This window comes from Cygnus atratus, chromosome 16, assembly GCF_013377495.2.
Source record: "Cygnus atratus isolate AKBS03 ecotype Queensland, Australia chromosome 16, CAtr_DNAZoo_HiC_assembly, whole genome shotgun sequence".
Classification (NCBI taxonomy): Eukaryota; Metazoa; Chordata; class Aves; order Anseriformes; family Anatidae; genus Cygnus; species Cygnus atratus.
The window spans coordinates 1042698-1070573 of NC_066377.1; the positions used below are offsets into that span (position 1 = coordinate 1042698).

General features: G+C 53.3%; 3 protein-coding genes across 5 annotated transcripts; 2 read left to right on the forward strand and 1 right to left on the reverse strand.

The window, feature by feature from the left end:
• Window positions 1-4113: 4113 nt before the first annotated feature.
• PDRG1 (p53 and DNA damage regulated 1) lies at window positions 4114-5824 on the forward strand. Its single transcript, XM_035567054.2, has 5 exons — window positions 4114-4300; window positions 4403-4478; window positions 4575-4649; window positions 5006-5086; window positions 5410-5824. The coding sequence occupies exons 1-5, from the start codon at window positions 4217-4219 to the stop codon at window positions 5490-5492; spliced, it is 399 nt and encodes a 132-aa protein (XP_035422947.1). The 5' UTR covers window positions 4114-4216; the 3' UTR covers window positions 5493-5824.
• An 898-nt stretch (window positions 5825-6722) lies between these two features.
• On the reverse strand, window positions 6723-17921 carry TTLL9 (tubulin tyrosine ligase like 9). The gene is made up of 13 exons (XM_050714074.1): window positions 17907-17921; window positions 17582-17823; window positions 17064-17175; window positions 15710-15895; window positions 13694-13762; window positions 13304-13394; window positions 12647-12687; window positions 12447-12558; window positions 11534-11592; window positions 10492-10688; window positions 8684-8797; window positions 8076-8197; window positions 6723-7520 (listed from the first exon to the last, which is right to left on the reverse strand). The coding sequence occupies exons 1-13, from the start codon at window positions 17919-17921 to the stop codon at window positions 7450-7452; spliced, it is 1431 nt and encodes a 476-aa protein (XP_050570031.1). The 3' UTR covers window positions 6723-7449.
• On the forward strand, window positions 17701-26738 carry DUSP15 (dual specificity phosphatase 15). Of its 3 annotated transcripts, XM_035567052.2 has the most exons (10): window positions 17721-17829; window positions 18548-18637; window positions 18821-18924; window positions 19094-19245; window positions 21270-21303; window positions 23810-23892; window positions 24307-24356; window positions 24903-24977; window positions 25456-25627; window positions 25823-26738. In XM_035567052.2, exons 4-10 carry the CDS (start codon window positions 19225-19227, stop codon window positions 26030-26032), a joined length of 645 nt encoding a protein of 214 aa, XP_035422945.1. In that variant the 5' UTR covers window positions 17721-17829; window positions 18548-18637; window positions 18821-18924; window positions 19094-19224; the 3' UTR covers window positions 26033-26738. The 3 variants fall into 3 exon arrangements, with proteins under 3 accessions (XP_035422944.1, XP_035422945.1, XP_035422946.1); XM_035567051.2 differs by lacking the exon at window positions 18548-18637 and having other exon boundaries at window positions 17701-17829; XM_035567053.1 differs by lacking the exons at window positions 17721-17829; window positions 18548-18637 and adding an exon at window positions 18395-18547.
• The last annotated feature ends 1138 nt before the right edge of the window (window positions 26739-27876 follow it).

The following is a 27876-nucleotide window of genomic DNA, read 5'->3' on the forward strand; positions in this document are numbered from 1 at the left end:
CCACGGGGACACCAAGGGACACGGGGACACCACGAGGACATAGGGACATGGGGACACCAAGGGACACATTGACACCAGAGTGACACCAAGGGACACAGGGACACCAAGGGACACGGTGGCACCACAGAGACACGGGGACACCACAAGGACACAGCCACCAGGCTCCTGCCCAAGGCCACCAGGCCCCTACCAGGGCAGCCCGAGGGAGGGAAGGGGGGAGCCGCTGGGGCTGTTCCCCGCCCCCGCAGCCAGGACCTGCTGGGCTGAACCCGAGCCCTGCTTCGGAAGGAGGGACCCAGCTCTGGGAAATCCCACGAGGAGCCCCACGGAGGTGAAGTGCCGAGGCCTCCGGGCAGACCGTGGGCACCGACCGGGCTTCGTGTGCCAGCTGCGCCCTGGTCCTGCCCCGCTCCTCGGCCCCGCTCCATTCGCTGCCCACCACCGCTCAGTGCCAGCAGCGCCGGGGGACCCAGGAGGGAGGGAAAGGGCTTTTTGCTCCTTTGCAGGGTGTCTCCAGGGAGGGTGAGCGCATGAAGGCAGCTGCCTCGTTACGGCAGCCCCAGCCCGGAGGACGGACCCTCGCTCGCTGCGTGCAGCCCCCGAGGCTCGCCCCGGCGCGGCTGCGGGCGGAGGAACCGAACGCGTGGACGGAGCCTGGCCCACGGCGGGCACGCCGCAGCACGCAGCGAGGGGGAGCCTGTTTTATCCCAGAAAACGTGGCCAACTTCCCAAGTCCGCCTCGCACAGCGGCGAGGGGATCAGCCCGAAGCTGGGGAGAGTCTGGGTGCCTGGCGCGTGAAGCGAGGGAGCGGGCTGGGGGAGGAAGGCGTTCGTCAGCCCAAGGGAGCAGAGTCAGGCCCTCTGCGAGGCTCCCAGTGCTGCATGTATTAGCATGGGTAATGTGACTTAAATGCCTAACCTTGAGATGCTCCTGACAGATCCCCTCTGCAAACGCCTGCCTGGGGGAGGGGATGCTCCCAGCATCCTGGAGCCAGAAGAAAGGAGCCTGGTGAGGCCGCTCAGCGCCAGGGCTCCTCCGGAGGGAGGGCTCCACTGGCCAGAGCCTGCTGCAACTCGCTGCGATGAGGGGGATCTGAGCACTGCTGGGCACCCCCAGCCCTGAGGGGCCTGTCCTGGCCGGGCAATAGGACAGAGCCAGTGCCACAACCCATGGGTGATGGTGGGCACGGCCCCAGGGCAAGGGGATGGGGAAACCAGGGGGAAAAGGAGCTGCCTTCCTCCTCAGATCCCGCAACGCCCCCTCCAAAAGTGGAATTGAATGTCCGAAGTCTGAAAACACGGTGACCGAGGTTTGATGTCTGATTTATCTTAACAACAGACCCTGGCAGTCACAGGGAAAAATGAGAAAAAAAAACCTATAAACATCCCCGAAGCCTTCCCATGCAGCTGTCAGCAGGCAGGCAGGGAGGGTTTCTAGCTGCATAAATAAAAGTGCTGCAAGGAAAAAAAAAAAAAGGAACATGCTGAAACCCAAACCTTCTCTTTGCACAGCAAAACACAGAGTGATGCAAACCAGCCCGTGGCAGCGGGCGGGTGGCCACTCGCTCTGGCTGCACAGTTTCCCAGGAGGGCACATAAACATGCAATCAATCCAAATGGGCCTCCGGTCTCCGGGCTGAGTCCAGCTTCCAAGCAAGCGGCTTGCCCGTGGCGCCGGATCCAGGAGGAGGAAGGCCGTGATGATTTGTGGCTGGCTCAGAGCCTGGCTCAGGAGAGGCCTGCAGAGCGCGGCACCAGCAGCCGCTGCTGCCCTGGGATCGTTCTCCAGGTGCCCAGGGCTTTGCCATGCCTGCTGCCGCAGCAGGCTCAGCCGCAGCTCCCCACACGCCTGTGCTGAGCTGTGCCCCCCGCATCTGAACAGCCCTGGTGAAACCGTGCCTGCATTTCGGTGTGTGCTGGCAACCAGCAAGCCTGCCCCAGAGATGGTCACTGAGCATCTCCCACTGCTGCCAGGACATGACAGAGCATCCCCATCCCATCCCAATCTCACCCCATCCCATCCCATCCCATCCCATCCCATCCCATCCCATCCCATCCCATCCCCATCCCCATCCCCACCCCATCCCCATCCACACAGGGCTTCTGCTACCCATGGAGCTTTTTGTCACTGCTCTGAGAAGTGTGTATCCCCAGGAGGTAAATCTGTCTCCAGCTCTAGTCATGCTCCCAGCACACATGAAAATCAGGCGCGCTGCCTTCTGATCCCATCAAAGCACTAAGGATCAAATGCTGCCTTCGTGCCAGGCAGAAAGCTGGAGCCAGTTGCTTTGCGGTGGATGCTGCGGTGTGAGGCTGCAGGGGCAGGGCAGGTCCTTGCCCCATGCCCCACGCATGCCGTGTCCCTCTGCAGCTGACCCAGCGCCCACATCGCACGGGGACTCTGCAGAAGCAAACGCTGAGGCTGTGGATGGGGAGCAGCTGCCTCCCAATCCAGCCCTGAAATCTCCAGCCGGCAGCCCCCTTCAAAGGGAGTGTTTTTCAGTTTTGGCATTTAGCCCCAATCCTGCTGGTTCTTTTGGTTGATGTCAGGAAAAAATCCAAACCAAGCCTGAATCACTCCCATCCCGGCCAGGATGCTGTGCATAAGTGCTCATTTCCATCACTTCACTGAGAGCCTTCTTATTTTAGCACATGCTGCCGCAGACTGAGATCTCTCCAGTTAACTGTAACAAATGACCTTATGCGATTAGGGCCAGTAATCTTCCAATCTGGTTAATCTTCCTCCGGGGATTATTTGCACACAAAGTGTGGTGACCGCCGGCCAGCCACCACCTTGCGCCCCTGTCCCCATGCCCTGTGGCCACCCCACTTGCCCCGGCAGTGCCTTGCAGTGCTGGGTGCCACCGCACCCCCCTCGGGTTATCCCTCAGAGCATGTTTCCACCTCGCAGCCCACCAGGGCCATGAGCCTGGTGCTCCGCTCAGCCGTTATCAGTGTTTCCACGTGCCCAGCACCGCAGCTCTCCAGGCTCCACAGTGGCACCTCCCAGCACAAAGGACACCGCTGGCTGCAGATCTGCTGGTCTGGGCTCCGTGCAGGACCACCGAGTCACAGAATCATTGAATACCCCGGGTTGGAAGGGACCCACCAGGAGCCCCACTCCTGGCTCCGCACAGGACCGCCCAAAACCAGACCCCGTGTCTGAGAACGCTGTCCAAACGCTCCTTGAACTCCAACAGCTCGGTGCTGTGACCTGGGGAGCCTCTTCCATGCCCTCCCCTGCCGCAGCTCCATGCCGTTCCCTCGGGTCCTGCCACTCCCTAACAGCTTTAGGTCCTTGTCCCGCGGTGCGCGCAGTGCTCGAGGCGAGGCCGAGCAGAGCAGGACCCCTTCCCCTGGCCGGCAGCCGTGCCGTGCCTGAGGCACCCAGGGCAGGGCCGGCCCTCCTGGCTGCTGGGATCAGCTCGCTGACCGATGGGTCCCCCTGCCACTGCAGCAGCGGGGACCTCAGAAGGGTGGGAAGGAGGCGGTGGAAGCCCTTGGCCCGGAGATGCTTGGCCTGGAGATCCCTGGCCTGGAGGGCTGAGGGAGCTGGGGTTGTTCAGTCTGGAGAAGAGGAGGCTCAGGGGCAACCTTATTGCTCTCTACCTTAAAGGAGGCTGTAGCGAGGTGGGGGTCGGTCTGTTCTCCCACGTGCCCGGTGACAGGACGAGGGGGAATGGGCTAAAGTTGCACCAGGGGAGGTTTAGGTTGGATGTTAGGAAGAACTTCTTTACCGAAAGTGTCGTTAGGCATTGGAATGGGCTGCCCAGGGAAGCAGTTGAGTCTAAACGTCTCTTAAACACCTCCCTGGAGGTATTTAAGAGACGTTTAGATGTAGAGCTTAGTGATATGGTTTAGTGGAGGACTTGTTAGTGTTAGGTCAGAGGACTCGGTGATCTTGGAGGTCCCTTCCAACCGAGGTGATTCTGGGATCCTGGGATTCTGTCCCTGGCCTGGAGGTCCCCGGCCTGGAGACCCTTGGCCTGCAGGTCCCTGGCCCAGAGGTCCTTGGCCCGGAGGCCCTTGCCCCCCCCGGCCCGCAGGCCCTTCCCCTAGCGGGGCGCCGAGCTCCGGGCTCCGGTCCCGGCCCGGTCCCGCTGCGGCCGCGCGGGGGCGCGCTGCGGCCCGGCCCCTCCGGGCGCGGAACTCGGGAACGCGGCCGCGGCCTCCGCCGGGCGGGGAGCGGGGACGGAGCGGGCAGGGGCCGGCGGGCATGGCGAGGGACCCGGCCTTCGTGCTGCGCTACCTGGCCGAGGTGGAGGAGCTGGCCGAGGACGTGCTGGCGGCGCGGCAGCAGGTACGGCCCGGCACGGCCCGGTGAGGCCCGGCCCGGCACGGCCCGGCCCGGCACGGCCCGGCCCGGCACGGCCCGGCTGAGGCCGCCTCTCTCCCTCCGCAGATCGTGGACCTGGACGTGAAACGCAACCGAAACCGCGAGGCCCTGCGGGCGCTGCACAAGGACCCGGAGCCCGACGGTGAGGCCGGGCCCCGAGCCCTGCCCGGTGCCGGCGGCGAGCACCGGGAGCCCGGTTCTCTGCTGAGCCCCTTCTTGTCTCTCTCCCCCCCCGCAGGAAAAGCCATGGTGTGCTTCGGGAACATGTTCGTCGAGCTCCCGAAGTCCCGCACCAAGGAGATGATGCAGAAGGGTACGGAGGCCCCGATAAGGTTGGGGACGGGCAGAGCGATGCTTCCGTGCGGCGCTGGGTTCTGGAGGAGCCCCGAAACGCTTACCGAGGCTGGCTGCTGCCATCACCCCGCTGCCATCGCCCCGCTGCCCTGGGCAGGGCCCCAGGGCGCGTTTTGGCTCGAGGCTGCCGGGGGCTCGGTGCCTGCGGGCATCAGGGCCTGAGGTGGGACCTAGAGGTTCAGGAATGTGGCTTGAGAAGGGCCCCTCCTGCCCCCAGGTCTGCGCTTCAGCACCGAGCATCCCGCAGGTTGTGTGTTGTTTCTGTGCGAACCCCAGAGGCCCCAGTCCTCCTTATCCCCGTCCATCTTTTCTCAGATCAGGAACATCTGGATGAGGAGATAAACAAGCTGCGGAAGGAGCTGCGTGTCAAGGTCAACCGTCTCTTTGAGGCTCAAGGTAAGTGCTCCTGTTCTTGAACCCTACAGTGAGCGCCTGAGAGCAGATGTCAGGAGGAGGTTCCAGAAACTCAAGGTCTGGAGGCTCCTGGGGCCTCTTTTCCTGTCACTTTGCAACTCCTTCCCTGTTCCAGCAATGCTGTGCTGCTTTTGCTAGGAAGCTGTCACCCAGCAGCGTGCTGAATGTACTCCCAAAGCACATGGGGGAACCCTGTATCAGTTTCCAGTGCTGCCACTGCCCTCCCCAGAATTCCTGGAACAGTTTAATAGGGACTACTTAATTTATTTTATAGCAAAACCGTGATTTCCTGCACGTTCTCATAGGTAAAGCTGAGCTGAAGGGATTTAACCTGAACCCCATGACCCCTGAGGAAATGAAACTCATCAATCGCATACTGGAAGGTTGAGGCGGTGGTGCCATCGCTGTCTGCAAACACCACTCGACGTGCTGTGTTCAGGCTGCCACTCGTGGCACTCACACTCTGTCAGCCACAGCCTCAAAGATTTCCAGAACGCCTGTGTTGCTGGAGCCTCTCTCAGGTGATGGACTGAGCGGACATGGGAACATTTGGCTCCTCAGCTGCAGCTCCTCTGGCTCTAAACCCTTCCTGCTCCGTGCTGGGAACTGGGTGGTAGAGCACTGCAGAGGCAATGCTGGAACACAGGCGCATTCACGGCCTCTGACAAACACCCTCTTGCAAGTGGGATTATTAAAATCAGAGCTGTGGGACATTCCTAACTGTGTGTGTGTGTGTTTTCAGATTTTTCTGTGAGAGCTTCTGTAGTTTGGCTTCAGAGCTAGGAACAGGAGTAGGAGGAATTGTAAATCCACAGCGTGCCCAAGGCATAGAAGAGCTGTGTGTGCCCGTGGTATTAAAACAAAGTGAAACTGTGCATCTGAAACGTGTCAGGAATCTCCTTAAAGAGGTATAGGGATGGACAGAAGGCAGCATCCTTTTAGTCTCACTGGGAAAACACTTTCTGCTGTCAAGTTGAGAGGCAAGAGAACACAGAAAGTGAGGCTTTCAAGAACAAGATGAAGGGATAAAATGTATGTACGTTAATAAAACCCTGCCACTTAAGGAGGGCTGACCAGGGATATTCACTGGGCCTGTCCAGTTGACATGACCAATGATTTCTCCAAAGGCTTTAAAATTTGTCTTCTGCACTGCCCTCTTTAGTCTGAGCTTGCTACCCCACTACAAGTTAAGACCTTATTAAGTTTTTGAAAAATTAATCATAATTAATATTGGACTACAGTGATTTATTTTTTTTTTGGTACAGGAAACCATCTGCCCTTTCTTTTCCAAACTTCTATAAAGACTGTCTTTAATATAATTTAAGGACTTTAAACGTTGCAGTTGTCCCTGTTTCACTGTAGCTCCAGCTAGCTCACCTGTTCTGTCAAACCTAACACAAAGGTGGATGTGACTCTGCCCTTGCTGTGCCTTCCTGCAGCTTTTGCACAGCCACGTCAAACTTCACACAACACCACCCTTTTCCTGGCTCCGTGACCCACCTTCCAGCACAACAGGTTACAGGTGCGTCCTCCAGGCAGCCCTGCATTGCCTTGTCTAGTTCCCCATGCACTTCAAATTATGCAGAGTTCAAAAAAAATCCTCTGTCAGACTCATTAAAACTGAGGGATTGCTCATTTTTAAAATCTATAAAGCCAACTGCCATTTATTTGAGCCAAGTTTTTAAAATTTTGCAGCTAACACAACATAGCCCAAGTGTTCAACTGCAAGAAGCAAGGCTGTCCACTTCAGGCTTATGCTTCAGATACATAAATTAAGAGTAACATCAGCTTATTATCTGATCTGTCTTACCAGTAGCTTTTCAGAAAGCTGCATCTCTTCTGGAAGTGAATGGCAGCACCCTGCCAAGTGCCTGTGTTGTAACTACGCTCTTACATAACCTGTGTAGTACAGCCGGGAAATGTCTCCTTAACATGTGATGGCAAGGTTATTTTTACAGTATCATGGCAACAGGTTTTATGATCTGACATGTTTCCATAGTAGTAGCAGCAGAGGGATCAGGTGCCCGCCTTCCTTAAAAGCTTTGTTTTGCTATGCAGAATGTGTTTAGCTGCTTTCTTTTCTCACAGTCTGTGTAGGTTGCAGGTGGTCAGCTGAGAAGCCAGCATCACTTGTGAGTGTCTTGTGTCGGCCATTATGAAATATTTTATTCAAGCCTGTTGCAGCCTCCCAGCTGGGGAATCCTTAGGAAACAAGCTCAGCAGTCTTGTGCTGAGGCAGCCATGTCCAGAGAGGAATGGAAACTGCTGCTGCATACGAGGAAGAGAGGGAGAGACACCACAAACTTCACCTATGGTGATCTCCCAACCCAAGCTTGGTATCGGCCTTACACTGTCTGCTGCGCAGAAAGAGTCCTGAAAAGCTGCTTCAGTTGTTGCTTCCTGTCATTATAGCAGCCTGCAATGAAAATATCAACAGGGGAGTTGCACATGACCTTACTCTTCATGCCTGTGAAGGGTAAGGTAATTGCTGTACTCGTGTTTTATTAGTTAGGAACTACAGGCAGTGATGATCGTATGCACACTGAGCACTACAAAATAAACTTAAGATACATTAGCCTCTTGGAAGTATGACTTCAGAATCCATGTGCTACTTCACAACAGTAAGATACGCAGCTAGCTTTAGGGGAGTGCTTAGTAAACGGTTACCACAATGATTGTAGAGCAGATTTTCTGCAAAACTGACATATGAAAAAAAAACTCTGCAGTGACTTAAAACTTGAAAAGCAGGGCTATAAACAAAGTTGTTCCCCCTGTGTTTATGTGCTTGTTTTCAACAGTGCTTCTGCAGTCTGGTTGCTTACATCTGCTTTTGGAAAATGTTCCTTTTGGACCCTTAATCTCAGAGTCCACACTCCCTGTTCTCTTGTTCTCAAGTGAAAGGTGCGTGCTCTCCTCTTGTTGAGGAAAGGATGTGAGTAGGGCACCCTGCCAGTGCTGGGTGAGTACGTACCTAAATGTGTGTTTGCCATGAAGTTCCCATTCACCGGGGTACCCAGGTTTCCCTCTCTGCTGACAGGCCCGTCGTTCCATATCAGATCAAAGCCTCCAACACGCTTCTCCTTCCCTGTCAGCCTACAACATCAAATACATGAACTGAAGTACCTGAGTAATGATTATCTGTCTGTGCACGGGAATAAACTCCCTGTCAGAGACAAAGCTGAACAGCTGAAAGCAGTGGACATCTTTCTACTATTAATATCCAAGGTTAGCACAGTTGTAAAGTCAATCACAAAGTGATGCAAGACAAGCTTCTTGGAACAGATTGCTCCAGAAGCAATAGGTGTGGGAGGCACAATGCAGAAGAAACTGAAAGAGTTCTTGTGCAAGTCCCAGCTCTAACACTGACTTAATTCTCTTTGCAACCCTGGGCTGTTTTGTTTTCCCCACTGAAGTGGCAGTAGGCTTGCTTGCTTTGCTCGGTTTCTGGAAATTCGTTATTTGACAGTTATAAAGCTTAGAGCATTACAATCGGTTGCCAAGAATAGACAGGACAGAAACAGACCACCCGTTTCACACATTAATAAAAACCCTCAGAAGGTAATAAGCTTCTTTGCCCACCTGCCTTCCATGTCCACAATATGAAGTGTGTCTTTGAGAAGATGACACTTGAGTTCATAGTCTTCCTGGCTACTGGCAACAAGGGAAGGTGAAGCATTTACCTCCAGAAGCCAGCTGAGGAGATAAGACAAGAGTAACTTAGGGGGAAACAGGCAGTTTTGCCAGTGGTTCATCTAACAGAAGCGTCCATCCGCAATAACCCTCCTGCCTGCTAGCAGGATAATAAGTGTGAAGCAATAGGAAATCTAACCCCAAATCTCTTTACCACACACCAAGCCAAAGAACATTCTGAGCTTATTGCGAAGTTTCTATTCCTGTTCTCAATAGTAATAAAGAAAAAATCCCTCTAGCATCCAGAAAGTCATGCAAGTTAAAACCAAACTCTAGATGAAGCAGTAAACACTGAGGGTAATTCACAGGATAAGCACTAACCCGTTTTAGTGGAAGAATGCAAATGTGTCCTGGGAACAGTTTGCTAGCACAACAGCGTTCAAATAGCTCTCCTACGAGAGCCAAGTAAACATAGCAAACAGCAGCAGTGGCCTCTAAGTACTGTAACATCAATGGCTTTTATTCCGATTCACCACTTGGATTTGTTTCTTGATGAACCGAAGTCACTCCAGATGCTCATGTGCATGCTGCCTAAGCACTAATTCGGTTTTAGGCTACGAACAGAGTAGACTGTACAAATTAGAGCTACCAGGACCACAGCTGAGTCGCATTTACTTGCTCATTTGAGATAAAGCTGTCCCCAGTGGCACTACGTGAAATATTAGACTGATGCTGACGGGACACAGGGCTGTAACAGGTATGCCAGCTACTATATGTTGTAAGAGGAAACAGTTTAAAAAAATTAAAGACACTTCATAAGAGAACACCATCAACATAAGTCATATCTGAGGGATATTTCCTTACCTACGGTACTATTTGCATTTTATATGATTAAGGCTGAAAGAATTATCCAATTTAATTGTCATTTCTGAAGTACTACTTGCTGTTTCTATTTTTCTCAACTCATGTAATGACAAATCAGTTGCACTTTCAGGTTCCTGCTGTTGCAATACTTGGGTGGTGTATGCAGCAGATAAAAATCTGAGAATTTCAGCTGAACATTTAGTCATATTTTTCACTTAGTGAATAAAAGCTGTATTTAAAGATATCTAAATAGAGTCAAATTACGTTTTCAAGTGTTTTGGGAGGAGGGGTTGTTTGGTTGTTTTAAGCATCCTCAGCTCCTGTGAGGCCTCTTTTTTTCCCCCACAATTAACAAAAGGCATCTCTTCCAGTTGGGGTCTACCTCTTAGGCAGTGTACCACAGACACAGGGGGCATGTTTTAGTGCTAGCAGCCTAATGGTGCTGGCTGGGCGTTTATCATTGCCGATGGGACGCTGCTGCTCATGTGTATTGCAGCAGAAGAGATGATAGTAACCCTCCCACCTCCCCCAACTGCTGTGATACATTGATACTTTGGGGGAAACATATCACAGAAATAAAACCAAGTTAGCAGGTTTCCACAATGCAGTGCTAGAGATCCTACAGACAAACTCACATGGTGCTGATCCCTTTTAATACACCCTGACACTCTGAGCAAAACCAGCTGTATTCCTTCTGTATTTCAGCTTCCTGTGCTTAAAACAATTCAAACCTCTCCATGCTTCACTTGCAGTTCCTGGACTGGCTCACTCGTAGCCAGCCTGCAAGCAGCTATCTACACAGAAGACAGAAGCATCTCGAGGTGTCCCCACCATCACAGGGAAAGCAGCTGGCCTGCTGCTATAATCCCTTTTATGTTCATTAACACCCTTACGGTTTCAGATCCCGATCGATCAAGATGTCATAGCCGTAGAGCTCAAAGCAATGCTTGTCACTGATAATCACTTTCTGAACGCTCTGGAGGCTCTTGATGAAAATGTTGTCCATATCAGCAAAGAGAACTTCCACCAATCCTGGTCCATGCTTGGCAGTCAAGTACTGCCTGAGCTGCTGAATCATCCACTTGCAGCCCTGAGACATCCAAACACAATTATATTAAGCTGTTCACAGTGGATGAACACACATTTTATCTGCATGATTTTCAGTCATCGCTCCATAATCTCTACAGCCAAGCAAGAATTCTTAGTAAAAACCCAGAGACCAGAAGGCAAGGGCCACTAACCCCACACTGCAGTTAAGTGATTCAAGCTTGATTATTGTACAGCTATAAGGGGGGAAAAAAAAAAAAAAAAGTCTCCAGGTCCCCATCACAAGTTCCCAAACAGCAAATCACCATCTTATCTTCTGTCAGGGTATTGCAGAGACCCTCCTTTCCATAGAGATGAGAGATTTATAAGAGGGAATACACTATAAAAATGGGAAGTTCAACACAATCCTCTGTTACTCTCAAATGTCAACCCTCATCTCAGATTCAGTAGGAATCTGACATCTCATTTAAGATTATTTTCTCTTTCAGCTGCCACCTCTTGAGACATGAGGCTTAAGAGTGACAGTTGTGTGCAGCAACGCTAACCTTGTTGTATCACTGAGGTCTTAGAAATGAAGGGCCAAGCGATAAGGTATCTACAGCTCAGAAGAGTTCTAAGCAGAAAGCTATTAAAGTCAGAAACATCAGCCTTGTAGATGAGCAGACGGCTGCAATGCAATAGTTAAAGCAGAACGCTTGCCCAGCCTCTCTCCTATAAATGAAATCACATTTATGGGTGTCTGGAGACAAGGCAGCACATTTAAGTGGCTGCCGCACATGTCCGCGGCATGGCAGCTGGCATGATGAGGTCAGCTTGCTCGCATCTGCCAGAAGAGCCCAAATGGCAGGCATCAGGGGAATAGTCTGCAGACAACACACACTTGCTCACCTTCTCGGGATCATAATCTGGAGCAGTCTTTTGCACTGCCACATTGGTGAGATGAACATCTGGCATAAAGCAGAGATAAGGATCAAAGACACAGAGATGCTGAACAAGTAAATACTGAATTTTTACTCTACACCATCCTCCTTTGCCGCAGTACCAATTAATTATCCTCCCTGTCTGTAATCAGAGGCTTCAGCCACCTGAGCTTATATACAGCAGTGCATGATATCTTACTAACAATTGCAGGAAAAAAATTAAAAAAAGCAGTCACTTTCCAAATAGCACTCTCAAAAGAGTGACTGCCCTGAACCAGCCACGTACCCCCTGGCTGGCATGAAGCTCTTCATGTAAGCGTGCCTCCAGACCCCAGTGCACTCCCACCCAAGACCGTCTGCTGTACCTCCATCCTGGTACAGCTTTGGGTCATTCAGAGCATGCTTGAACTCTGCTGAACTTTCACTGAGAGACGTGATGGATTTTCCTGTCTCCTAAGCCATCAAATTAAGGTCAGATACCTTTTGGGAAGATGTGTTAATCAAGTAAAAGCTATCAAACTCAATACAGTAACAAGCGTGACACATAGGAAATCAAATAGTTCTATCCCGTGAATCACTCTGTCCTTCCATTCTCTGAAGCTAAGGAAGAAGAAAGGCTGCCAAAATTCAACCACTAACAGTAAAATCAGGACTGACATTTCAGTATGGGTTCCTAGCTGATTTGTCAAACTGACATTTCCCGTGATCTGGTGACACCAGCCTTCCAGTGAAAAAAAAGACAGGAGAAACAGAATAACAGTGGCAACAACACGACAGGAGAATCCTGTGGGTGTTTGCAGGTGTCAGAAGTGACAAGGTTCATCTGATATATCTAATACCGAGCAGTAAAATTCTACATTTCTTTTCTCATCCCTCCTTACCACACACAGAGACAGGTAGGATACAGTGATCATCTATGCTATTCAGAGTAAATCGTGTATTGGAAAAGCGAGCAAATCCATCTCTGTATAACCAGGCCTTCAGTGGGATGTACTGGGAGAAAAAGGAAAGGAACAACTGAGCACTGAGCAAAAAAATCCAGTTTTGATGTAAGAATTTAATAACAGTGGCTTGCACTTACGGATGTCACTAGAACATAAACTCTCAAGTCAAACTTTCGACCTATGAAGAACAGAAAAATAATGCAATACAGTTGTCGATACCACTGCCTAGAAGTACCCAATATCAGTTTATATCTAAATAAGCACGCAAAGGTAAAGGATTGAAAATCATACTTTTTTTTTTTTTAGAATCAGGAACTTTGTGAACATTTATCTAATATTAAAATAAAAACACCAGTAGGGCCACTATTCCAGGTCAATGACTATTTACAAGTTTCTGGAAAAATAATGCAAAGCTTAAGCAAGCATCCCTTTGCATTCTTCTGATGAATATTTGGGCATGCACGCTAATGGTGTAATGATCCGTCTAAGAGCGACAGCACACTCATTCTTAACATGTTATGCATTGAACTAGTCCCAGTGGTTGTTCACCGAGTCACTTCTACATTCTCACAAGCCTTTCCTCAGCAAGCCAATTAGTTACCACACCACAGATATCGATGCTGCAGATTATTTACAGTCACTTATAGGCCCAGAAACAGGTCACTCCAGGAAGTTAGCCACATACGGTTCAGCACAGAACAACCTACGGTGTCCTTTCTATCCAGTGGGAATCCCATAGGTTAGGCTAATTTTTCCCCAAACCAGAAAAGCAGAGGCTTAGATGGGCATCTTACCTCCTATTAAGTATGGGTTTTCAATATACTGCTGGGCTACATAAGTTTCTATTTGTGTAGCATCTTTCTGCTCATCTGCGCGGACACCATCCTGTGAGAGAAACAACATGCAGCTTCTCCTTTCAAGAAACTGTTTTTCCACCATCTTTCCCCATATACACTCCGTTGTTTTGGAAGCTCTGCCTCCATTTAAGAAGTCAGATCCCAGATAAAGTATCCAACGATTTGGGAAAACCCACCGTAAGAAGCTTTGTTGTCACTCGGGGGAACAGCAAAGGAATATTGCAGAGGAGGACAGAACAAGTCATTGGCAAAAACTGGGGATGAAAGAATAGAAAAAGAACAAAATTCCAGTTGGGCATCGCCTAAAGAGAAGACAGTTTTTCTCACCTTCTTCCAGTCAATGATATCCTTCAGTTTTCGGAACAGGAAGATTCCTTTACCTTGTGACCTGCCAACCTACAGCATGGAGAAGCAGTTACTTGCTTTCGCGTTAGGATTTCCTGCTGTTCCCCAGAGTTTCAGCATAGCAGCCCTGCACAACCTGATTCATCATCTGTTTGTATGCAAGCGTAGTTATTTAATGTTATGGGGACAGGGAGAAAACGAAGGGATCCAACAACAGCTCTCAAGTGCTAAATGCTCAGATTACAAGTGTTAGGAGAATTCCTGGTGGAAAGGGCAAAGCAGGCAGACAGCCTATGGGGAAGTTCCATAGTAACGAATAAACAACTCTGTCACATGTTTGCAGAAATATAAGTAACACAACATATGTTGTTGGGAATTTTTAAGTCACACTTGAAATTTGTGTATGCTACAGAACTTAATTAAACAGGAAAGTCATGAAAGATGTCAGAACTACGGCAAGCAAGAGCAGAACAAACCAGAAGAGAGCCTAGTTCGTGCTATGTATTAAAAGCAAGTTGAGTGGCCCGGATAAGCCACCTGAGAAGCAAGACTCCCCAGAACACTTTCAAAGGAAGTCCAGATTCCTGCAGTCCTGGGATCTGGCACCATGCACGTCCTGACCTACGGTACCCAAGCGTGGGAGTAGGCAGGCCAAGACATCACTACGTGGGGCTGCTGAAGAGCGCAGACCGACAGAACGAGCACCAGAGTTATTTTCACTTGTTTGTGAGCTTCTGAGGTCAGTCGCAAACTATTTCATTTAAGTTGTTGGTAAAGTCCCAGCAATCCCAGGCTTTTCATATATCCTTGTTTACCGTATGCTGTTTTTTTCCACCATTTTAATTGAGGTTGTGGGCATAAAAATCAGCTTAATATAAGGTTTTCTATTGACAATTAACACATTCCCATTTGCAGAGTTGGATAATCACTAGCTGCTATCCTCCTGGCTGTAATTCACATGTTAGTTTGCATAATTACCTCCCATTCTCCTCTCAAAAGGATGCCCTTACTGATGGGTCTGACTCGCAGCTACGGCAAGTTGTCCTGTCCCAACCTTCTTGCCAGACCTACTGCACAAAGCAACGTGCCCATCCTCTCGCAGTCCCACAGATCAGTGTATTTTTAATTATGCACCGTGGCATGATACTCATGATGTTATACAGCTTGAATCAACTGGCAGAAGCAAGACATTTCTCAGCTTTACATTGTAATTTGTAAAGGAAATAGTACAATTTTTTCTTGGTTCCCAAGGACACTGGCTAAATTGAAAGTTGCTTCATTCAGCACAGTTCCACCTAGCCGTAAGTTTTGTGGGACAGATTTGATTCAGAGCATGAGGCTACACTTCAGGTCTCTAACTACAGAGCATAAAAAAAAAGTAATGCCAACCAAATCCACCCCAATTTACACTCCAGGCTGCTCGTGGAGTTTTCTGTCATCCTAAGAACGTTAAGAGATTAAAGTCCACTCAGTATGTTGGCTGGATTTACAAGGGCTGACATCTAATGTAGTGGGGTTTCCTTGAAACCAAACAGATGTTTTCATAGCTCCATCTTTAGGAGCTGCCCTAAAACACTGCTTAACCAGAAGCCCGATTAGACAGCTGCCCTACATACACACACACCTTCTTGTACACCTGCAGCTGAACTGGAATATTTCAGAGCATGAACTTGGCCGTAGCCCCATAGCAACAATCCCTAAGAGCACAATCTGTTCCTACACACAAAAATCGTGGGCTTTACACCTTCACCATTGAGTTAACTTTGGCTCTACAAATAAAATGAGCTGTTTTTCAACTGCTGAAATAAATTATGACACAAAAGGAAGTGTTTTGGTAGTACGTGTTGGCCAGGAAACTGGACAGAAGTATTGCTGCTCCTAACCACCTTGCTACATGTCATTATTCCTGTGGGTTTCCTACATATTTTCCTCTCCTTCCACAGAATGAAGGCATCCATTCATCTCTGTCTCACTTTCCTCAGAGGAACATACACTTACCGGTTTCATTATCCAAGTGATGCCAGGCTTCTTGCGAAATTCTTCCACAAACAAATGGTACTCTGAAGGCATTTCAAATGTCTTTGGAAAAAAGTCACATTTTGCTGCCTCAAGCTTTCCTGCTTCTCTTTCTAACTGCTTCCGAAACCTCTTCAGGTTCTTCACTAAATAGTTCTTCCGACTCAGCTGGGTAGAAAGAGAAATATAAGGTTAGGTTCAACAGATGCTCACGCAGCCTGACTCACTTTCATTGCCCTTGAGATGTTTCTGGTGACATCTGGGGAATCAACTGCACCACATATGCCTCAGGAAAAAAAAAATCAACAAACGTGGAAATCATTGAGAACTGTTTTTGCTTTGTGGCAGAGAAGGCTTGATTTCAATTTTTATTTAATCTCTGCACAAACAGAGGGAAGCTAGAACAGAGCAGGTTTTACAACCCATGTTTTACCATTTCTAATGTAACCTTTCAGTGCAGTCAGCATACTCATTTCCAGCAGACAGCCCTGTTCAGAACTGCCCACACCAACAGCTGTAATCATGTCTGCAGGCAGGCTTAACCCAAACCACTGCAGCCCCACCGCTCCTCAGATTGCAGATCCTGTGGCATGATCAGCTGAGCTCGAAGCGTATCGGCTCCTGAACTGCTGCAGGTTACAGACGAGTGTTACAAACCACTGTCAGTCCCCATTTATGCTAACACTGGTGAGCATGAAGGCTCAGAACAGATGCACATCCTGCTCAGCAGCCCTTACTGCTGAAATGAAGTCACCATCCATGACAGGATGGGGGGCAGACCTCTGAGATGGTAAGTTTTAGCTGTTGCAACTAAATCTGCTCATAAATACAAATGAGGTTCCCCAAAATACTGCCCTTTTGGAGGACCTGTTGCAATGCACCAGCCTTAGATGAATAAGGTTAGGGTAAAAGCTCTCTTTCAACGGGCAAACGAGAACACGTATGTCCAATCCTAATGCACCGGAATTGCAGGAGATCCCACTTGGAAACGTGTCAGGAAACTCACCTTCACCTACAAACAGGAAGGGCTGTATTTTTAACTAGATCCCCTTACACTACTGGTTTTGTAATTTTCAAGAGTCATGGACTTGCTGGTGCTTACTGAATTGGGAACAAGGTAAAACGGTGTCAGGATCCAGAGCAAAGCCCTACCTGAGACACAAGGATGTTGATACATTCTGGAGGTTTATCAGAGCTGTAAGAGAAGCCAGTTTTCATGGTGGAAAACATTACCAGGTATTTCCAGTCATAACCACTTCTCGTGGAAACTTACTGACAAGTTAAAAATACCTCCTCAAACCCTCCTAGTTTCACTCCACCTTTGAGGGGTTCTTACCTCATAGTGATTGCGAAAGTGGCAGATGCGAACATGCTCCTCCATGTACGTGTGGTCAAAATTCTCCCGAAGCCAACTGACATCACACCAGAGAAAATCCCACTCCTCCTCGCTGGGGAGGAAGGCCCCCATGCAGAAAGCACCGCGCTTACCCGGGGTCACCACCGCCCACAGCCACCTCTCCTCCCCGCACCTCCTACACCAGAGAGAAGCTGCTCGGGCGGGGGGCGTCCTCCCCATCTTTAAAGTCAGAAGGGGAGAAAATTCAGGATTCCCACCCCCAGGCCTGCCTCGACCTACACAAACCCAGGATCTGGGGGCACAACCTGGGGAGCACTATGGGGCTTCTTTGGGCCAGGCACGCAGCAAAGCACAGCCCAGGCCCCAGCTAGCTCCCGGGGACCCCCAGCCGGCCCCACCGGGGGGACCCCCAGCCGGCCCCACCGGGCCGCTGCCGAACGGGACGCGGCGAGAGGGACCCCCCACAGCCGAGGGCAGCGGGGCCAGGCATCGCTTACTCCTTCGCCTGCTGCCAGCCGGGCCGGCAGCGCAGCACATCCAGGACGGGCCCGGCGAGGCCGCACTTGAAGCGGACGCAGGGGCGGGGGAGGCCGGAGGGCGGCGGGGGCGGGAGCGGGGCGGCCCCGCGGGCAGAGCCGGCCGTGCTGCCCGGCCCGGCCCCGCCGCGCTCCGCCGGGCGCTGCTTCGGCCTCTTCGGGGCGCGGGGAGCGGCGGCCTGCGGGGAGAGGAGCGGAGAGGCGAGGCGGTGAGAGGACGAGGAGGAGGAGGAGGAGGAGGAGGAGGAGGAGGAGGAGGAGGAAGGCCGGGGGGCAGCGGCCTCACCCTCAGCCCCGCCATGGCGCAGGCCCCGCGGGCCGCGGCCGTCCCCATGGCAACCGCAGCGCAGCAGGGGGCGCCCGCGGCCCCGGGCCTGGAGGGGGGGGGTCCCCTCGGGCCTGTGGGGTCCCCCTGCCGCCCTCCCGGTCACCCCCAGAGCCCCCAGTTCCAACCCCTGGGCCCCTAACGCAGCCCCGGTGTCCCCAGGGTGCTGGGTTGTCCTGGCTCCTTGCCCAGCCCAGGGGGGGAGCGCTGTGGGGTTGTCCCCTGCCATGGGGTTGTCCTTTGCTATGGGGTTGTCCCCTGCCGTGGGGTTGTTCCCTGCCCCGGTGACACCAAGAGGGCGGCTGCCACCCCAGCAGGGCACACGGGGCAGGGGCTGCAGGGGACCGGGTCCCCGCAGGGGCTGGGAGTCCTGCCCGGCTGAGGACGGGGGCGCAGGCCAGGCCCCGACCTGCCCCTGGGAGCTCTGCAGCTCTGTCACCGCCTCGCAGGGACGGTGACAACGCTTCCCAGTCCCCTCAGCGCTCAGGTCACGAAAAGAACCCTGACTTTGCTCCGGTGCGGGCGACGCGGGAGGGAGGGAGCAGCCCTGACGCACCGGCTGGGCGCTCGCCGGCTGAACCTGGCCTCTTGCCCGTGCTCAGGTGACGGCACCCGCTGGCACTGCCCAATCTGTGGGGACAGAAGGGACGTTTCCCCCGGGAGGAGAGGCGTCTTGTCTTGCCTGTGTGCGGGTGGGTATGGAGCTGCTGCTGCTGTCAGCCTGCGGTTCTCCTGCAGCGCAGGAGCTGGGGTCTTGTACCCCCACGGCAGGCACAGGGAGGGCCGGGCATGCCACCGGGCGCTTGGCTGCGTGGCCAAACAGACTGTCCTTGATCGAGCAGGACAAAGGTTTTGTTCTTCTCTTCACACTGCAGCCTTGTCCGGCCGTGCTGGCAGCGGCGGCCGTCAGCAGACAGCGCACCCAGCGCTCCCACACCACCGCTCAGAGGTGGAGTTTCTCCTCCTTTGTCTCCTCCCGGTAAGAAGGAGCAGTCGGTGCGAGGGAGGCGGGTGCTGGGGAAGGGCTTCAGCAGGAGCCTCAGGGGAAGTGGCCAAGGTCTCTCCTGTCCGGGAGAGCCCGCTGCTGCCAGGGGATTGGCCTCCGTGTGCTGGAATCGAGCCCCCTGTGACAAGCGGCTGTCCCGCAGGAGCAAGCTCTTCATGACGGAAACCCTCCCAGGGAGCGTCCAGAGCAGCTTCGCCTGGGGACAGGGCGGACGGTAGCATCGGGGACAAGGACACCTGCTCCCCGCCCCTCCCTGGGCGCGTCCTGCAGACCATGGGAAATGGCATGAGCAAGGTAAAGGGAGCGCTGGGGTGCAGCTCTGCAGAGCCGGGCGCTGCAGGTCAGGCTTGCAGTGCTGGAGGTGGGAGATGTTGGTCTGGTTCTGTTTGCTCTGCGATGCCGAGCAGCGTTTCGCGTGCCAGGGAGCCTCCCTGCCGATGCTGAAAGCGGCACCAGGCACGGCTGCTGGAGGAGCTTGTTTACCTGCAGGCTGAGCAGAATCAGATGAGAAGCAGGCAGAGATGCTGTGCGAAGCTGCAGCTCGGACTTACCCTGCAAGCCACCTCCGGCCACTTCTGTCAGGGCATGCCTGGTTTGAACAGCACTACCGGGTTCACGCCAGAGTGTGGAGGACGGGAGGTCACAGCAACCCCTCCAAGGGAGGGAGGAAACTTTCAACCCCTTTAAAGCAAAGGCACAGGATCCCAAGCACACGCCAGCAGCCCTATTAGACCCTGAGGGTGGTGTAGTGCCACATACCGTGCTTGCCAGCACTGGGCTCTGCACAGCGCTCAAAGCATTGCTTGACAGAGGGGACAGGCACTATTTCCTGCTTGTCTGAGCTTTTCCCAGGTCACAGGTGAACGGAGACATCTTTATGCTTTAAACATCCCCTCCAACCTAAAAAAACTCATTATCTGGGAAAGTTTTCAGTGTTGTAGACAGAGCTGCAATGCCCCATTTTATTCAGCGAGGAGTGGATCAGACAGTTACAGGGACAGGAATGTGCCATTATTCATGGCTCAGCGTCCTGCCCCTGGGAGCTGGCCTTGCTAAATGGCTCTTGTGCCATCTCATTTGCAGTGCAGTTGCTGAAAGTTAAAGGCGCCCTGTCGATATAAAATTGATCTAAAATTTAAGGAATCATAAAAAAGATCTTTAAGCTGTTAGAGCAATAGAAATGTTTCCAAACATGAGCAGTGAGATAAGTGCAAGCAAAACTTTATTTGTAGAAATCCTCTCTGCTTGCCCAGGTCCCAGCCCACCAAACACGCAGCAGGGAGAAGCTGGAAGTGAGCCTGAGCGCACACAAGTGTGCACAGGCTGTTAGCCCTCATTTTCCAAGATGGGAAAAAGGATAATATAAAATAGCTAAGGGTAGGAATGGATGCAAGGTGTCTCACTTCTGTAATCTGGAGTGCTGTTAATAGAGGCACTGTCAAGTAATTATCTTTTCATCATAAGAAGTGAAATTTTGCAAGACAATTACTTTTAAGGCACAGTGTTCAGAGCAATCTGTCCCAGGCCTGTTAGAAACGGGCTCCCTGGGGAGCACAGGGAGCAGAGCAGAGCTGGGGGCTGTGCGGAGTGTGTGATCACTCCCCACTCTGCCAGCGCTGGCCAAGGCTGTCCTGGGTCACGTCCTCCAGCTTCCCTGGGTCTGCTGCTTCCTCATGCCTCGAACAGCAGGATGAGCACAGGTCAGGGGCGCAGTCTGAGGCTGCGTTAAGGTGTGTGCAGCTTGCTGAGCTCAGATAAAAATAGATAGATAATGAGCAAAAGGAGGAATAAGAAATCGCTAAAGAAAGTGACAATGGAATTGATAAGGGAGCAATAAGAGAGACATGGCAGACTTCCAGTGCCTGCAAGGGCCTGGAGCACGAGGCAGGAAGGCAGAATGGGGCTGCCACTGGTGTGGCCAAAGATCAGTTGGGCTGGATGTCAGGCACCGAGCTGCATTGCTGCTGCTGCAGGCCTCGAGGCAGCGAGGTGACAGCGGACAGGTCATTTAGCCATTCATTTTGGTGGCAGCACTTCTGCCTTTCCAGCTGTGGCTGGGCTCACCAGTCTGAGCCCCTCCGCAGGCTCTGCTGGTTTGCCACAGCCCGTGGCTGTGTGGGCTGGAGTGGCCGGAGTCCAGGGGAGGAGAGGCGAGTGGTGAATGCTGCTGGTTCCCTCTGTGTGCTTCATCCTGGCCTCTGCTATGCTCGGGCAGAGGTGGTGGCAGGGGCAGGTTGGAGCAAGGAGCCCCAGCGCAGTGGGTACCAGGGGCTGCGTTAGCTGCTGACAGACTGACACCTCTTCTCTGTGTCCTGCAGATCCTCCCCGGCCTTTACCTGGGAAACTTCATCGGTAAGCAGAGCCCCACGCCACGGAGGAGTCCTTGAGCCGGGCAGCTCTGTCTGCCCCAACCCCACAGGCTCGTGCTGCGAGGAAGCGCGCTCTCTGCACGCCCGCAGCGCCTGCTGCCTGTGCTGCAGGGGTGGGCTGTGCTCGGAGGGTCAGCAGCAGGCACTCAGCTTCCCCATGGCTTGTCCCAGCCACATCAGGAAGGCTTAGGGGCTCCTGGGTGCTTGAGTGCACGATGCTTCCTCTTCCAGCTGAGGGATAAAAGCTGCTCTCCTGTTGCACTCCCCATCATTCCGGTTTGTTTGAGCCCTGCTCAGGATGTCCCTTTGCCTAGCAGATGGGCCAGCTCCTCCTCCAGCACTGCCTTCCTCTGCCTCCTCTTCCCATCTCCAGCCTTGCTTTCCTTTCCTGGGGAGGGGAAGAATCAGGAGCTCAGGCATGGGCAGATGCAGGCGCTGAGCCTGTAAACTAAATAGCGTGGAGAGAAGCAGTGGAGAGCTGGAGCTAACTCTGGGTAGGATGATGCCTCATCATCCTGGAATGAGGTTTCCTCTGCTACACAGGCGTGCAGTTTGTGTTAGCAACAGCAAGAGAGGAGGCACTGGTGGGAATGCAGGGCAGAAACTCTGCCCTTGCTCTGCTTGCCTTATTTCTCTTTAATAGCTTTCCTGAGATCTCAGGAAACTGGAGGAAGAAGCTGAGCAGGGCCGTGACCTTGTCAGGAAAGACCCAGCAGCACCTGGGCAGATGCTGTGACACCAGCCAGAGCAGGGACAGACAGGTTGGAACTGAAAGCCCTCCTGAAAGCCTCGGCCTCCCCCACATTTTAGCAGCGAGTAGGAGGGGGCTGCACATGCTCGGGTGTTTCTCCCAGAGGCTGAGTCGCCCTTCTCACACCGAATCACTGTTTTAATAGGTTTTCACTGTCAGTCACTCATGAGTAAGGGCTGGCATCTGCCATGAAAAGCCAGCATTTATCAGAGCTCCTGCCTCCCTAACGGCTCTTTTGACAGTTTGATTCCTGCTGTAAGTGCTGAGAACATTTGAAAACACTGGCATGAATTGCTAAGAAAATGTCATTAGAACCAGTGTGACAGTCCTGGCTGGCAGCAGCCTGGCCAGAGCACGCTCCTCAGCATCGGAAGGGAACGTTTCAGGGGTTAGGGCTGGAGGAGCTGCTGCTGGCTGGGTGCTGTTTGGGAGCCCTGTGGGGAGCGCACCCAGGGGTACCCGGCTCCCGAGCCCTTCACAGAGGTTACTGCAAGCAACCACTGATGTTTTATCTTGGCCTGGTGCCACCAAAGCATTGCTCTACCAAGAAATTCAGTGTGATGACAGAGATTTAAGGCCCGCTAAATTAAGCTCTGACAGCTCATAGAGACATTTTCTCTGACTGAAAGCATTTTCCAGCCATAGTAAGCCTTTACAATCGTGTCACTAATTGCCGTCATTCTGCCTGCCAGAGCCGGGTGGGAAGGTGACAGCTGATGTACGAGTCCATGGACAGAGGGTCCCCGCCTCCCTCCCCGCTGCACGCACACACAAGGCATGGACTCTAATGTGAAGCGTGCCTCTTGAGACTCACTTCTATTAAATATTCACATCATGCCATTAGCACATCATGTTTCAGATTCCCGAGCCAAGGTTTCACACCACTCGGAAGTTTAGAAACCCAAAGCTATGAGATGAGAAAATATTAGTACTCGTCTCCTGCAGCTTGTGCATGATCAGCTGGTCATGTCATGAAAGGAAAACAGCTACAAAGCTGCTTAGCCAGCAAGATGAGCAGGCTATCGTCACAGCATAATAACTTTTATGCTAGACCAGTGACCAGCATTGCAACCAGAGGATGCTGAAGCATTAGTGAAAAGTAGGTCATTTCCCCAGAAAGTTGAGGGTACTTGATCTCTGTGCATGCAATGGCAGAGGGGTACATGCAAAGTGCTCCAAATTGCAGCTCAGTTGTTTTCTGCAGACCCCTTAGATACTAAAAACGAACTCAGCCTAAGCCAAGCTCAGTGTTGGTATGAAAAGCTGCAGCTCCGATTCTGCAGCCTGTGAGATAAATCATTTAGGCTGCAGTAGGTCCCATTACCACATGTTGTGGTTGCATGGGAGAGGTGCGGTCACAGAGCACGTTCTTTCTGCCCTAAGCTGGGTGACAAGTAGAGGCAAGTGGGAAGCTGCCTGCTTGCACAAGAGAGTGCTTTCCCATGCAGACGTGAATTCATCCAAGCAGAAGCAGCAAGGTCAAGTGCCTTCAGAGGGAGTAGGTCTCTGTTTTGGTGCCCCGGGTTTGTGTTCCCAGATTTCCAAGAGGCGTTTGCATATTTGCCTGTGACTGCTCTTCTTCCAAGTGCGTCGATGTGCATGGGAGGGGGTGTAATGCAGCTGCTCATCCCGAGCAAGGCTTTGCGTGCTGGTTTGTCTGCAGGAGAGCGGTGGATGTGCTTGTGGGAGGAGAAGGGTAAGAAACAAATACGTGCTAATATCTACTTTTATCTTTTAGATGCCAAAGACCTGGAGCAGCTAAGCCGGAACAAGATTACCCACATTGTTTCCATCCATGAATCCCCCCAGCCCTTGCTGCAGGTAGGGTCCCGTGCCTGACGCCAGCATGCAGATTGCTGCAACTCTTCCCACGTTGCAGCACCTCCCTTCAGCTCCGAGCATCCCATGGCACGTCCACCTCGCCCCAGCAGCAGAGTCCCAGAGGAGCGAGGCAGCCCCTCTGCTCTGGGAAATTTGCTGGCTTGTGATCATAACCTGGCCTTGAATGCTGATGAGAAACAATTTCCAGCTCTCCAGCTTCATCTTGTTTTCCCACCCTCTGCCACAAGCTTCCTCTTTCCCTGCTGCCCTCCCCGATGCACGTACCGAGGGGGAGAGCAGCCCCATCCCGGCACGGAGGGAAGCTGTGCTGTGGGAATGAAGCCCGAGGGGAGTGCAGGCGAGCAGATTGCAGGACCCCGGTGTCTGAGTTTCTCCTGTTTTCATGTCTTGCAGGACATCACCTACCTCCGTATTCCCCTGCCAGACACACCAGAGGCCAACATGTGAGTACTCAGCGAGGCCGGTGCCCAGACGGGGGCACGCAGGAGCTCAGTCTTTGTGGGACAGCCAGTAGTACCCCGAGCCCTCACGGTGCTGCGTCCAGCTCCTCAAATGCAGCAAGCTGCAGACACGGTGCTGTGGTGCTGGGGACAGCCTCGGGGCCCCGGCAGAGCAGCTTCCCAGCTCAGCAACTGCAGCAGGTCCCAGCCCTGAGCTGAGGCAAGAGGCAGCCTGTCTGCAGTGGGATGCAGAGAAGGAGGGAGCATTCCACCTGGGAGCCTGGGCAGGGCTGCCTGGAGATGGGGGAGAGCAGGGAAGGCACAGAGCTGGCCAGGAGTGCTGGCACGGTCAGAGATGTGAGCAGCCGTAGGCTTTTTCCTGGGAAAATAGTCCTGAGCTGCTTGGGTCTCAGCAGCTGGTGATGGTGTCTGTAAAGCAACAGGAATTTTATTTTTGTTTGTCTTCAGACACTCAGGGCTGCACCACCTGCAGCCTAAAAATCTGGTTCCACACCTGCAGTCCTTACTCTGTTCTATTTTTCCTGCTAGCAAGAAGCACTTCAAGGAATGCATCAGTTTTATCCACCAGTGTCGCCTGCATGGAGGGAACTGCCTTGTCCACTGGTAAAACTCATTTTCTCATGCCCAATGCCACATTCTTCCCAGCACAGCAGAAGGTCTAGCTGCCAGAACCCCCCACTTCAGCTGCAAGTGTCTGCCAGGGGGTCCCCGTATGCACGAATCCACTCAGGATCCACCATCAGGCTTAGCTGCAGCCTCCAAATGAGCAGGATTTGGGGAGTCCTGGGGCTGGAGAGCTGCCAGAGTGGGGCAGCTTTTTTGCTGTCGTCGAGCAAGTGGGAAGAGAGCTGTTTGGGGCAGGCTTCCAGGCAGCAGCTGATACTTTCACTTCCCCAGGGGAGCGGGGTGTATTTATAGGCACTGATCGAGAGGACCTTGGAAGGGCTTTGGCTTCCCAGAGAGCAAGTTTGCTGAGAAGGGGAACCAAAATAGCTGAAGCACAAGGGTGGAGGAAGGGGTCAGGGCAGCAGCCGGGAGGGCACACCACGGACAGCCTCCCATGTGCTCGTTCCCGTGCCAGCCTGGCCGGGATCTCCCGCAGCACCACTGTCGTCGTCGCCTACGTCATGGCCGTCACGGAGCTGAGCTCTCAGGAGGTGCTCGAGGCCATCAGAAGCGTGCGACCCGTCGCCAACCCCAACCCTGGCTTCAGGCAGCAGCTGGAGGAGTTCGGCAGCAGCGCAGCCCGCAAGGTGGGAGCGCGAAGGGGACGCAGCCTTTGCCACCCGCACAGCCCTGTGGCTCTGCTCCTCTGTGGCGGTGCCGGCTCGTGGGTCTCAGGGCAGGAACAGAGCCCAGGGGCACCAGATTCCTTCCCGGTGCCCCTTGCTTGCAGGCTTGGTCTTGCACTTCGAAATAAGCATGCTGGGATCTTGTTCTTTCCCCAGATCCGCAGGCACCTGAGGCAGAGGTATGGGTCATCCCCTTTCAATGATGAGGAAGAAATCAAGGCCCTGCTGCCAGTGGGGAGAGGAGCATCCAGAGCAGAGGGAGCTCTGCAAGGACTGGTACCGAGAGCCAGGGACATCAAGAGCACCGCTCCCTTTCTGCTGCGGGTGAAGAGGACATTCTCCTGCATCCCGGCTTGTCTGAAGTGATCACAGCCCGGGAGGGAGAGCAGCAAAAATCACCTAACAGCCTGGTAAAAACTAAGCTGCAGCACCGCTGGCCTGGAGGGGAAGTGCTGTGCTGCAGAGCCACAGGCAAGCACAGCTCCTTCTCCTCTCTGGGTTCAAGCGTGCCATCTTCTGTCCTGGCTTTCAGCTATCGGGGGAGGGATTCATTTGCACTGCTGCGCTCTGCAGACCACTGCGGGGGTCAGCCCCTTCGTGCCTGGTGTGGGAGGACATCTGGTGAAAGCAGATGACGGTCCCCCGGTCACTGTGGGCTCTGGCTCCAGGCAGAGTGACAGACAGGGCTTCCCAGCAACCAGGTGATGCTGACAGCAGCTTTAGCACTTCAGTACCAGCTGCATGGGCCTCAGGGGCACACGGGGTGCAGGAGAGCTTGCTGACCCCTTGGGGCAGATTTCCCACCAGCATCAAGCTTCCAGAGCCGAGGTGGCTGCGGGGCAGGGGCGTGCGGGTGCCCCGGCGCTCCAGGCCAACCAAGCACAAGCCCTGAGCAAGCACTGCAGCTTTAGGAGTTCATCGCACCCCATTCCCACTGATACCAGGGCACAATCTTTAAATGGTGGGAAATAAATGTTTAACCTAGCCAGACCTCACTAAAGCGGAGCCTTAAGCCATTTTGCTTGAAGACTTTCTATGTCCTCATAGTAATAAACGTCTCTTCTCTGCGGTCTGCCTGGGATGTAAATTGACTCGTGGGTGATGGCTGGGTCACAACGGGGGGGGCTGGGGCAGGAAAGTCCTGGCATGGGGAGAATCTGAAACCCGTGAGCAGCACAGGAAAGGGGCACAGTAGGTGGAGACACTGGCACACCAGTACAGAGGCCAGCCTGCTGCCTCGCAGGGAGGCTACAAGGAGGCAAGGGCCCCCTGCCCTTCTCCCACCCAGCTGCGCTTCACAGCCCACATTTGCTGGGGGCTTGAGGCCCCGCAGCTACAACCCCACAGCGATGTTTTGGGAACACCACGTGCAAACAGTACCGGCCGTGCCCCAGCAGCATTGTCCTTGGTGGGAAGCCACCCAATGCCACCCCACAGCAGAGCCACTGGGAGCAAACTGCAGGGCACGGGCTGCTGACTAAAGCCTGCTCAGGGCACAGGCAGGGCCAGAAACCCCGGTGCCACTGCGGGGCTGTGCTGCTGGGGAGCTCAGGAAGGAGCAGACGGGCACTCACATGGATCCTGTTCTGCTGCAGCCTCTTCACTGCCTTGAGCTGGAGTCTGCTGGGAGCTGCGGGGAGGCTGGGCAGTGCAAACCCCATTCCTCCCCAGCCCCATCCTGCTCACACCTTGTACTGCCGCAGTCTCAGGTGGGGATGATGCTGCCCAGCTGGGCCATCAGCATCACCCTGCGGGCAGCCAGCGCAGGTCCCTGGGGGCTCCCTCATCCCTGCTGTCTGCACCACGGTTCCCCTCTTCCTAAAGGGTTCAGTGTTCCTCCCCCCAGCCAGAAAGGGAGATTTGAGCTGTGCTCTGAGTACCAGACACAGGCTCCCAGGGGGAAGGAGCTGCCGGGGAGCGGGGATGGCCTCTGCCCTGGGTGCTTTCAGGAGACAGCGCAGTCGGACAGGACATGCCCATCAATAATTAATGATTGCTCATTTACTGCTGCATGACGGCTGTGGCTGAATGCAGGCAGCTGACGGGTGTCCCCAGGGCCCTGCTGCACCTGCGGGTACTGCGCAGGGGACACGGAGCTGTGCGGGGAGCAGTGAGGGGCAGCAGGCGGAGGGGCTTTGCCCCTGCTGTTCGGGGGGGGGGGGTGCCGAGCAGCGCTGCAGCTTTCGGCACCCCAAATTTCCCATCTTGTT

Excerpts from the sequence above, each read along its gene's own strand:
- PDRG1 (XM_035567054.2), top strand. The coding sequence starts at position 4,217 with ATGGCGAGGGACCCGGCCTTCGTGCTGCGCTACCTGGCCGAGGTGGAG. Across the intron at positions 4,301-4,402 it reads TGCTGGCGGCGCGGCAGCAG|ATCGTGGACCTGGACGTGAA; the intron begins GTACGGCCCGGC and ends CTCCCTCCGCAG. Across the intron at positions 4,650-5,005 it reads CAAGGAGATGATGCAGAAGG|ATCAGGAACATCTGGATGAG; the intron begins GTACGGAGGCCC and ends ATCTTTTCTCAG.
- TTLL9 (XM_050714074.1), bottom strand. Across the intron at positions 11,593-12,446 it reads CCTACCTGTCTCTGTGTGTG|ATGTTCATCTCACCAATGTG; the intron begins GTAAGGAGGGAT and ends GCTTTATGCCAG. Across the intron at positions 8,798-10,491 it reads ATCGATCGGGATCTGAAACC|CTGGCTTCTGGAGGTAAATG; the intron begins GTAAGGGTGTTA and ends TTATCTCCTCAG.
- DUSP15 (XM_035567051.2), top strand. The coding sequence starts at position 19,225 with ATGGGAAATGGCATGAGCAAG. Across the intron at positions 21,304-23,809 it reads TTACCTGGGAAACTTCATCG|ATGCCAAAGACCTGGAGCAG; the intron begins GTAAGCAGAGCC and ends TTTATCTTTTAG. Across the intron at positions 24,357-24,902 it reads GACACACCAGAGGCCAACAT|CAAGAAGCACTTCAAGGAAT; the intron begins GTGAGTACTCAG and ends TTTTCCTGCTAG.